The sequence below is a fragment of the Apteryx rowi genome, unplaced genomic scaffold (assembly GCF_003343035.1).
Source record: "Apteryx rowi isolate R43461 unplaced genomic scaffold, aptRow1 scaffold_59, whole genome shotgun sequence".
In the NCBI taxonomy this organism is placed as follows: Eukaryota; Metazoa; Chordata; class Aves; order Apterygiformes; family Apterygidae; genus Apteryx; species Apteryx rowi.
The window spans coordinates 985,950-998,126 of NW_020450860.1; the positions used below are offsets into that span (position 1 = coordinate 985,950).

The 12,177-nt window shown below is 36.6% G+C and overlaps 1 protein-coding gene and 1 non-coding gene across 3 annotated transcripts; both read right to left on the minus strand.

The window, feature by feature from the left end:
• Positions 1–1,182: 1,182 nt before the first annotated feature.
• On the minus strand, positions 1,183–11,879 carry LOC112974085 (protein FAM122A-like). Of its 2 annotated transcripts, none has more exons than XM_026082679.1 (9): positions 11,793–11,879; positions 10,371–10,427; positions 9,953–9,996; positions 9,810–9,864; positions 9,481–9,582; positions 8,078–8,166; positions 7,484–7,548; positions 5,074–5,170; positions 1,183–4,003 (listed from the first exon to the last, which is right to left on the minus strand). In XM_026082679.1, the coding sequence occupies exons 1-9, from the start codon at positions 11,808–11,810 to the stop codon at positions 3,853–3,855; spliced, it is 678 nt and encodes a 225-aa protein (XP_025938464.1). In that variant the 5' UTR covers positions 11,811–11,879; the 3' UTR covers positions 1,183–3,852. The 2 variants fall into 2 exon arrangements, with proteins under 2 accessions (XP_025938464.1, XP_025938463.1); XM_026082678.1 differs by having other exon boundaries at positions 7,484–7,545; positions 11,793–11,868.
• On the minus strand, positions 4,098–4,242 carry LOC112974128. The gene has a single exon (XR_003256167.1). It is a non-coding gene; the product is annotated as a small nucleolar RNA U109 (small nucleolar RNA).
• Positions 11,880–12,177: the final 298 nt, after the last annotated feature.

Below are 12,177 nucleotides of genomic sequence, written 5' to 3' on the forward strand. Positions count from 1 at the left end.
CAAAGCTTTTTTTATTATGAAGTTACCAGGAAGATTATATGCAGATGAAATTGCTCCAGGAAAAACAAATTCACATCTTTGTCATCACACAATAGATTAGTAAGGTCTACAGATAAGAACGTGGACAATTAGAAAAGTTCCCAAGACTAGTCAATTCTGGCACACAAACACAGTAAGAGAGTCCCAAACCCGCCTAAGTTCAAGTCAACTTCTGCATACAGCCTGCAACATAGTTCTGTCCAGATAAATCTGCCAGATTGAAGCTTTACATTTAAAATGTTTCTAGCATTTAGAGATGTTGAGTACTTTACTTTTATCATGATTTTAAAAATTTCCACCTCACTGTTTCTATACACATTTTATTTTTCCTTGTGCATTTCAAGACTGAGCTTCCCAATAAAGTCTGCAGGACTCAGATTTACCTCCTCACCCACTGACAGTTTAATTACTTTCTTTGTAAGAGAACATATTTAATCACACACAGTCAGAAAAACAGCCTCTTAAATAGAGGCTTTTTCTGGGCCCATGATCCCCAATTTGAAATTCAATGAATTAGAATGAAACATGCACACTGGGATCCATTTCCTGATTCGGAACACTTGATATTATCAAAACATGAAGAATTCTACAGCTGACATGCACTTTTTTTTTTTGGTTTTCTAAACCACCGATAAAATCCTGCCAGCATTTTAAGCTTGCTAAATGAGGGTTCGTTATGCTTCCAGTAATAATCTAAAGGCAGTGCCAGTCAATGAGCCATACAAAGACTGACAACGTAATACTGTACTAATTAACGTACTAAAAATAGTCTATGTAAAATGCTGCTTGAATTACACTGGTTATTTGCAAGTATTTTTTTCTTCTCAATAGTCGCTGTACCAATGGTAAGCCATCTCTGGGGTTTCTCAGCAATTCTCAGCAAATATGCTTTGAGTAGCCCCTAACTTCCAAAAAGAAAAAAAAGGGGGGGGGGAGGGAGAAGGAGAAATTCTCAGACACCCATCATGGCAATTCAGTACAAATAAGTCTGGTGAAGTTAAAAACAAACAGAAAGCCCCCAGAGACTGCATTCAAAGTGTCTGTGGTTATCTATTAAAGCTGGCTACCAGCACCAGCTGGTGTTCTTCCCCAAACCAGTATCTAATTCACTACAGCAAGGGCAGTTAATAAATCCAGAAGACGCAACTTTTAGTTGGTTTTAGTCAGAGCGTGCTGCACTAACCTTTACACTGCAATAAAGATCGCCTCTGTAAGCGGCAGCAACTCACACGCAGTTAAGTGCAAACACCAGCTGTTAGAATATTAGAAAACTTTGTGTGTCCAGTTTTAAAATGAACACGTGAACTTACAAGCTGTGTGAAAGATTTCAGTCCTAAATGGGACCTATTACAATTACACAAGGACATTCATTCTGAAACAACAGACACAGCGTGTACATATATATATATATATWTTTTTTTTATAAAAGAGCAATGTCTTCTGAAGTGTGAAGACTAGTCAGAACATTAAAAAAATGCTGTAACAAGAGTGATAGTTGTGCGTTTGCTTTATGAAGCTTACAGTCTAATGTTTACAAAGGCCAGCACTTATATAAGACTCTCCACTGACAAACAAATCTGGAATACATCAATTGTACAGGTAAGTCAGCCAAAAATAAGAACTATGCTCTTCTCAGTTTTAAGAAAGCATGCAATAGGTCGGCCCCTTCTGCCACCCCGGTTCAGATTTCTAACTCTCAGTACCAATAGACGCATGGTATAATGAAACTGGGGCACAAATAAGTTGAATTTTATCACAGACCATTTATCAGTACTTTGCAAATGTAAAAGCAGCCTTCTTTTAGCATCAAGGAGGCAGAGAAAATACAAGCATGAATAAAAAAATTAAGCAATTTAAGACATCAAAAATTCAAGAAATAGCACTGTGCATATACAAATAAAATTAACATTCAATATTGTAGAGCTCATTTAAAAATGGCACCAATGGACAGTATTTTTACAATATGCACATTTATTTGAGGTGTGGAACCAATGCTCCACAGAAGAAAATGATAATACACATGAAAGTGCCACTGTTGGCCCATTATGGTACTTCTTACAATGTAATGGAAACACTTTAAAAAATAATATTGTATGTACATGTCTTCTGGAAACTAAACAGCTTTTTCAGAACAGAAAAAAATCCTACGGTTCGCCCCCTCCCCTCTTTAGCCAGACAGTATTGCCAGAGACTGTGCTCACTTTTAAAGCACATAATCTTACTTTAAATTCAGTGCTATTTTCTTTCAAAAAGGATCAGAAGTTGTACTTTTAGATAACAAAAGCATTTATGTTACTTACAAACATTCAAAAATGGAAGCTTATGATTCTGGCAGACAATGTTGCGTATTAAATACAAACCAGCCAGCAATTACTGAACATAAAAAACTTATTCAATCATAAAAAAATACTATAATTCATCACCACAGACTTTTTACATAGTTATAAATAATAAATAGCATAACACAGTAGATTACAAACGGATTTATTTTGCCCCATTAAGTCTTTTTAAAAAGTAAAATATCTATTGTCTTACCTTAGACTGACCAAGGTACTGTATCAAGACTACTCATAGCTCAAATGTAACTCCTTAGYCAAACAATTTGCAGAGCTAGTATGCAATCCAAACTTCAAAGTCTTTCCTTAGAAACCAAATGTTCATTTAGTTGCTCGCCCTGCTCATGACAAAGGCATAAACGCTGTACACAGCAGCTTCGGAAGGTATTATAAGGCTGCCGTCTCACAGCGTGGTGGGGGCCGCCCACAGCACCTCGCAACGGAGCGTACACCTTGGAGAGAAACACTAAGGAAAGCAGCACTGACGACAGATTCTGGTAAGCACTCTATAAACAAGCTGTACACAAAGGACTTTTCCCACCCACCCCGCAGGTTTACATTCCATAATTTTGTAACAATGTCCCCTAAGGCACAAAAATACCTATGACCTCAATGCCACAGGAGACATTGATGGTGCCATACATGTTCTCCTACACAGTAGTTTCAATAACTTAGTTATTTGCACTGTATGTCTTAGATTGAGGCATGGATTAATTTTCCTTGGCCAAATGCTTCTGAAAATTGACCATATTCCATATAATCTGTAGGATGAAGGGTCTGGAGAGAGAACTATGCAGCTATTTTAATCACGTTCATAGAGTATTGTTATTTCTTCAACTGATGGCAGAAGTACCAGTCACTATTTTTTTTAAAATGCAATAGAGAGATTTCCAGACCCAGAGTGGTCTTCTCTATTAAAAGAAATGACTAGTAGCACTAGGTAAAAAAGGAAAAAAAATCAATTTTTTTCCCTTCTGCAAGAGAATTTGAGGCTAGTTATTGGAGGGGGGAAAAAAAAAAGAAAAAGAAAAGCAAATAGAATAGTTTTACTTAATGGTAGAAGTGCCAGAGAATAAGTTAATATTTTCAAATCCTTCTGAACCACATTATTTCCCTAGACATAGTGACCACARTAGTGATAGAAGTATTTTTCTAAAAACTGCAACACTAATAGGTAGACACCTATCTTGGAATCAAAAAGTGTATGCAAGTTCTTGAAAGCAAAAAAGTTAGTATAATCTGAGCAGACATCTTGCTTATAAAATAAATCCGCAAAACCAGACATTAATATGGTCTAACATGTCCATTAAATGGATAAACCAAAATCACTGGAAAGTTGCCAAGGATTACAGTTACAATAATTTTTCCATTTAATATTAATCCTCGTGTTAATGGTTCAAGGATCCGAGTTCGTTTCTCTGTACAAGTGTACAGTAAGGAAACAGCACAGCCAAACACTGACTCAGAACTGATTAAGTCACTTAGGTGAGAGATCATCCATCAAGATGAATGAAGAGCATGAGTTTGAGCAYGTTACTGGAGACTCTGTGGTTATGCTGCCTTTAGTCAGTGAATCAGAGGAAGAGCCAACACTGCTGCTACTCCCATCAAGAATATCTGAAGACAGGCTGGGGAAAAAGAAAAATGGTTATTTAGTAACATGGGCACTACGGCTTTGTATACAAAGTTAATAAAGTTAATGCACTTTCTCCATTGTAGAAGAGATGTAGGAGACATATACTACCACTCAGTCTTTACTRCAAGACTGGCAGCCCTGAAGACTCCTTGTTTTTTGTAGCATGTTATATATACGTTCATGCTCCTTAAGGGAATGAGGAGCAGAATGATTTTTTTTTTTAACATGCAGAATAAACTAAGACTCTAACTTTAACCAGTTATAGAAAAGAGGTGATAACTAATGAGAGCAGAACCGTAAAAGGTTATAGGAAAGGAATAACAAGAATCTACTCAGCAATGCAGCAGAGATGTCATTAATTGGCAAGCTTGTTCTTTAATATTACATTATTCAAAGCAAAATACTGAAATGTGTTTTTCCTTTGTATACAAAGAATTCTTCTGGTTGGATTTTGAAGTCTTGTTGTATATCATTCCAGAGGACATGTAAATTGATACTTCATAATTTAGCCGGAAGCAATATGGAAAAAACATTTCTAGGGGGTTCCAATTCTGTAGGTTAGCTGAAATTATGGTATACAGTGTTGATATTTTAGAATACTTTATCTGACTTCTTTTGACACAAAGAAGCCAGCTTTTTATGGTTTACAACAAGGAGACAGTGTATAACACTAAAAATCTTAAATGTATCAAGAACTATGTGACTGCATCAACCATTCACACAGAATAACACATTTTCTAAATATTCAGGCAAGTGCCACAGATACTATATGACCACTGCCTACAACACACTGAAATGATGAGGCATCTTTTACGCAAAGTAACTTTGCTTATGAACCAATTATTCAGTATGTAAGTTCTGACACAAAATCTAGGCTAGAGTCTGCTCAGGAGGAACTGATCAAACAAGCAGGAACATTGTTACACTACATGATCACAACAGTAGTTCCTAGTAAAGTGTACATGCAAGCTATACACAAAAATTATTTCTGGAAAAACAAGAAAGCTTGTGACAGATCTACATTCTCTGTTTTGGCATTGCAGGGCATATAAAATATTTTACCATGAACTGAGATCTGTCAGATGTGTAACATCTGGAGAAAGCATGTTGGTTGTTCCTTGAAAAAGTCTCTTTGGCTGACTTTCAGTTTCCATTTCACCTAAGGAAAATAGTGCAAATAGTCAAATTCACTTGGTCTCTGGAATGTCCATTTGATATTTGTCTACTTTAAGAGAGATGTTTGTCCATAACAGAGCAAGGCTGCATTTGTAATATTATAAGGTCTCTGGTTCAGCCAACTGAGCACTTGGGTAAGGCATGTTAACTTGATGCTAGCTGTTTCATCATCCAGTCCATCCTTAATTTAACTATTGCTTCAGCAGTATCTGAGGGACTAAAATAGTCTCAGTCAAAAAAACAGGCACTTGCTACTTAGAGTACAACCAGACAATATGATCTAAAGCAAACTAATTACCGTGACTTAAATTTAAGCAGCAGCTGAGCTAAGACAAATGACATAAGACAAAACATGGAAATTAAAATTCTTAGTGATGATTAATTTGAAAATAGAAACATCAGCTTTGTACACAACTTCACCCTGAATACAGCAAATACTCATGTGCACGTACAGTTTTGCAWAAAAGCTGAATATAAAGATTTAACATGTGTATGCATTTGTATTTATTCATCAYGGATCAAACTTTCTTTATACCTGTAATCATTTACTGACATTAAAAGTGRGAGAATTCATCTAATCTGTTTTGTATAACCTGCCCTGAAAATGAGCTAGCTTCTTATTAGCTTCTGTACAATACATCATGAACTCACCAAGAATAAGATTAAAACATAAATATACTGTAGCTGAGAGGATTTTCTTTTTTTTTGTCGTCAGACTGAAAATTAATCAAATGGAAATAATTTTCCTGGCTTTTTACCTATACTTYGCAGCAGTTGTGGTGTCAGTTTAAAAACTGATGAAGGTTAAGCATTATAGTAAAACAGTATATATTAACATTTTATGAAAGAGAATTACRCTACCACTCGTTTTATACAAGACTGACGACCTCCCCAAATTTATTTCCTGTAGCATGCAAGGATACATTCCCTTCTTTGAAGGGAAGGAATGATGGCTTCCACCAGGCGCAATGGGGAGGGGGAAAAAAAAAAAAAAGATATGAAGTACTTAGTCTTGCACAAAAGACAAAGTTGCGCTGCTACAAAGCACTGCACATTCTACTAGTATTAATTCTCTATAGCAATGAAATGCTCTTAAATACATTATGTTTTCTTCCCTCCACATTATTTCAATTTGTTACCATGTAAAATTCGTAGAATATGAACCATGAAGTTGCTGCTAAAATTGAGGAAATAACAGGGTTGTGTGTTTGGAAAATGAAGTTAGGTTCATTTAAATGGATTAGATGTTTTAAAATTAGGTAACATTTTGAAAATTKGTACATCAAGTAAAAAAGGCAAACTCATACCTCCACTTTGTAAAAGATGTCCCACAAGAGCACAAGCATAGGATAAAGAAAGCCTGCCCTTTATCTGTACTGTTTTTAATATAACCTGTATGAAGTCTGTTGTAAAACGTTTTAAATAAAATGTCAGAATATGAATATCTGTTCCCTATTGATCATTGAGTTTGATACACTTTTGTCCAATTTCTAATGCCTCTAAAATTCACAGAATAATAACAGCCAAGATAGAAGTGACATCTCCAAAAAGCCGTCTTTCTTCCTATCAATCCAATATACATTGGACAATGTTACTTAACAAGACAAGCAGTCAGACTTAAGAAAAAATAAACCACCCAGTAACTTTTCTCGAAGGCTAAACCATAAATGTACATCTTGTAAAATAAAAGAACATGCTTTTGGTCCAGTCTAGAATGCTTGAGTAGGGGGAAAAAAAAAAGGCATCGTTAGAGGCATGTTTGCAAATATCTTACAATTCTATTATGAAGACTTGTTCTAGAACGTATTTTGAATATTCTTAACACTGAATGCTTCCAGGAAGGAATGCACTTTTCCCCCTCCAAGAGGAAAGAACACTGATCTATTCCATTTCTCTAATTCTCAAACACTCACCTTCTGAACTTTCAGAGTAAAAACAAACATTTGGTACTAAGTTTAGAAGACATTGCATGATAAGCAACATTCCTAGAATGATCTGAAGGGTGTGCACYGTACAGTGATACTCTTCAGAATTTCACAGCTTACAAACATTCATAAACATTTAATTTTAAATGGATTAAAGTGTGCCTCTTAAGYAGTAGCTGCTTTTAAAGTTTTTTATTCTTATATTTTAAACTAGCTACTTTATATCTGGAAGTTTGGATCAGCGAATTCCAGTTCATCATGGATGCAAGTGCATTGTATTTGTGAGACAATACAAAAACAAGGAAGAGAGAAAACATTTAGCTGCAAAACTATGTCCATGTTAAAACATCTGATAACGTGAATACACATACCTTTTCTTTTAATGGGGCCAAGAACACTGGGCCTGATACAGTTGATTGGACTTTGACTCCTCCTGCTAAAGAGATATTAAGGTCTGTAAAGCTTCCAAATTTGAACATCATACCTAATATCAAATCAACACAATCGATCACATGAAATGCTCTTTAAAACTATTCTGATACAACTGAAATGTTAGCGAATCTGAATAYGTAGATAAACAAGGAAGTGTTGCCTATGAGAGCAGACTGTCTGCTGTACAAATGTGTAGTAGACTTTCTAGTCTTCTGCACAGCACATCACATTCTCACTTAAATCCATTTCTAAATTGGATATAATATTGATATAATATTAATAAACTTCATGCAATTTGTCAGCATGTTATACCTGAAACACCCAGGAATTTCCCAAAAGYCTATTTTAAAGTTGACACAGACTATTAAGGAACATCCACAGGAAGTTACCATTGGTAAAGTTTGAACTTTCAGAGCATTTTCGTGTGGCAATACTTCAACTTTGATAAAGTGAAATCTCTTTTAATGCCTGAACATCAGGGGAATTCAGCAATTCAAGCCAATGAATTCCTGTTACTTTGAGAAGTTACTTACCTAGAGAATCGCCTTGTTGGACTGGGAATAGGACTTGGAGGTAAACCATTGCTACTCACAAACATTTGCAATGATGGTGAAAAACATTGCTGCAGAAAGAGTCACATGAAGATGCTTCAGAATTCCCTTTTAAATACTCTAGTGTTCCCTTCYCACCCCTTCAAAACATCCCCAATTAAAGAAAACCTAGTAACAAAATAAGGCAGAGATGATCAAACACAATCTTAGAGGCATTAAAACTGAACTTACAGAAATACATTGGCTAAAGCAATACTGCTCACACTAACCTTAAATTCAAAACCCCATGAAAACAGAAGTTGAAATAGACACCGTTTTCTAAATAAAACTGCTGTTGCAGTTCTTCCCGTTACATTTAAGAGTAGTAGTACTGTACCCAGGACTTTTTTTTTTTTTTTTTTTTTTTACAAGATGCCTGTTAAACAAAGAAGCAAAGTTTACTCAGAATATGTCTGATCCGAAAGTTTAACACGATCTACCAGAGTAGAACAGAATATTTAACTCTGTGTTCCTGAAACCAATTTGAGCTTAGCCCATGAACGCTCATAGCTAAGTACAAAAACATTTATRTGAAGTTTTCTACTGCTGCTTTACAGTTGCAATTCTAAAGGCGCAGGGCCAGCTCCCAACATTACAGCAYTACACCAGGATCGGATTTACCCAGCACTAACATGTGGCTGCTCTATGCATCAACACAAATACTGGTAGAGCCACGCAATGATATAGTAGCACTACAAAAGGAGAACCACAAGAGAGCATGAAAACAAGGTCAAGACGACTGTCTTCAAACACAGTTGCCAGTTTCTCTGCGCTACATTTCAGTTCTCCAGTCGTAAATGAAAAAAGTAACAGAAGATCTTTATCTGAAGTCCACTTTCTGTTTTCCAGCATCTGCCAGTCTCCAGCCCAAATTTGAACAGAGTCTTTTTTTATGGCAACTTTATGCCCTCCTTTCCATATCCAATGGACACATTGTCATCATACAGGTCTGCAGCTTCTCATCTTTACCTATTCTCTTCTCTCCACATGTGGTACATTCAGATCTTAATGCTTCTTCCACAGCATCGCCTCAACTTACGCAATTCATGTCCTTATCTGATCACTATAGTGACTTTAGAACCAGAACCCTAAACCTCCCAAACACCACACAAAAAGCAGCAAACACTGAATGTGGCAGAAGAACTAGCACAGTGCTTAAACTCTGCAGGCTCTAAGGCAAAAAGCAACCGAGTGTTAAAAGCCAAGAAAACGTGAACTTCTAGTTGTTAAGTTTTTTTTTTTTTAATATAATGTCAAACAATTTGTCAAGTTTCACCTGTCTTCACAGTTTACCTTAATCTAAAATTCTAAAATGCGTTCTCCTTTTGGTATTTCATTTATCCTACCTTTCCTATTCCTCTTGTAGGTGAAGGTGCAGGCGAAACAGGGATGAAGTCTATTCTCTTTGGGGAGGAAGATTTCTCAGACTTGTCCAAGTCATTGTCGCTCTGTAAATACAAAAGTTTCAAACTTAACAGTGACACAGGATGTTACCATAGAATCCAAGCCACAGCTTTCTGATGGAAAGTTATTAGGCCAAATGCACAAAAGAGCTAAACCAGATGACCTTAAGACTTTCTTAAATTATTTCCACAGTTACTTCCTCTCCTTCCCTTAAATTCATCAGTTGAGTGTAGAAGTGGAATTAAAAATGAAACATCTATAAAGAGATTACCAGGCTCAAGCTTTCCTCCCATGACTGGCTTATCTGCATTGCTGTTTGCACTTCCCTAGAAAACAAACAAAAAAAAGATCTCATCAGTAGCTACAAAGAGGATAACTCTGGCTACTTCATCATCTTGTTTYAATAACACTCACCTTTCATGTGCTGTTTCCCTGTTCATTAAATCCACTCCTTCCTCCTGCAGAAGATAGATGTTTTAAGTTTCTCCACAACATATGGTTCAAATGTACTTAGAGTAACACCTCTGGTTCAACAATTTGCCTTTAGAATTGAAATTTGAACAGTAGGAGCACTCCAGAAAGAAGAGACTGATACCAGCCCACTCAYCATTTCTCTTTAAGAAAAAAGAACACTTTAAAAATGCAATGAAGCTTAAAAATGACAAGCATTGCAAGTACACTTCCATGCTGGAACTGAGTTTTTCAACTACTAAAGGAAACAGAGCTGAAAAAGAATTAATATGACAGGAATTCCCATTATAGAAGCATTTATGTAAATACTGAAGCACTTATCATCCTGTTACTAAAATATACAGTTAAAAACTATACTCACCCTTCTGATCTGATGAAGTCTGCTACTAGGAATACGAATAGGTGATGATGACAGCAACTGAAAAAAATGACAGCTGCCATGTTTAAATCACATAAATCAATGGCTTGCACACATCCTATTTATTATCAGTCTTAATTCACCAAGAATGTAATAAAACTGAGCTGTACAACTACATGTGGATGAATCAATGTTGCAACAAGAAAACACTGATCTGCAAGAGAAAAGACTAGTCCTACTACTTACAAATTCGTTCCATCACTCAGCAAGCGGCACAGATCTCAGACTTACAAGCAGACACTGCTTAGTACCTCAAATGCAAGAATAGCTATGTATGCCATTAAGAAAAGTGAGGTATTACGAATGAAACTAAGTAAGAATGTTATGTAATTTAACTCTCTAATGCCAAGAATAAGACAGACTCCAGTATTAATTTATCCAACCAGCTGGCTTATAGAAAAGAAGAAAGATCTCAGTGTCTCAGCTTCATCTTGAAAAGCATTCCCTAAAACTTTACTTTTGCAATAGCATAGTATTTTATGCATCTAATCYCTCTAGAACTTTGGCTACTGCCATATACAAATAGGCTAATGCTCCCCACTCAAAATGTAATTTGTCTATTGCAACATCTACTGCTTTGAGTTCTAAAATTTTGGAAACTTATTTTTAAGAAATACTGTAACAAAAGACTTAGAACTAAAATTCTATTCCACTTTTTCTGAATAAAATAGAATGCATGTTGCTTCTCTGTCTTCCAGGACTTTATGTTCTACARGTTTTGAGAAGCAAAGCTTAATCTTCACTATCCTTAGATGAGAAATAAAAAAATTAGTGGGAAAGAGCAGAGAGGTCTCTGAGYTGACAATAAGGAAAGAGAGAAAAAGAGAAATGCAACATCTCYAAGAAGTTAAGTAACTGCAGTACTATATGCTAACAGACTTATAGAATAGGGGCAAGAGTATCACCCAGCATATAAACTACTCTTCATCATATGATGCTCTGATGTCTAGCGTTCAGCTTTTTGCAAAAAGAGAGCGTGTCTGTCAAAAAACCTGTTTAAARGAAATTTGTGACTCCCTCTTTTACATTTTAACTAAAAATTAAAGCAACCATTCAAGACTTTCAATTGTGACAGAAGTTTTCTCTTCCAACCCATGCTCAGGTTGCACATTAAGTTTAAGATTGTACTTAATACTAGGATTCTAAAGTAGCTTCAGCCATTTTTCCCTTCTTGGGGATATACATTTAATACACAAGCTTATTTTATATGCAAATTGYGGTTACAGGTGGAAAAAATACACGACATTCTGTGGTCTGGAAGCTTGCTAGGATGTTCAGTGCAAACAAAAACCAAGTTTAACTTCATTTCTCCAAGTCAATTAGTTTTTGTTAGGTGTAAGCAAAAACATGCTTAAGATTCCTTACCATACTGTGACGGCTCATAACTGTTGTACTGTTCCGGCGAGTTCGCAACACATAAGGCTGAAAAACCTGTGAGTTGTCACTGGAGGAAAAAAAAAAAAGTTTTGTGAATAACTATTTCAGGTGTGCTTTAGTTAAAAAAAAAAAAAAATACAGTATCATGCTAGGCTGCAAGTCTCCAGGGCACGGAGGATGCGCGTTTTACCTCAGCGAGCACACGGCTGCGCCTGACGGAGCCCCGCAGGCGCCTTCCCGGGCCGCCCGAGGGGCCGCGCACGGCGGCGCAGGAGGATCGCGCAGGACCCCGCGAGCGCGCCGGGAACCGCGCGACGCGTCTCGGCGGCCTCCGCCATGTAAGAGCCCGCGGCCCGGCCCCGCCGCCCGCAGC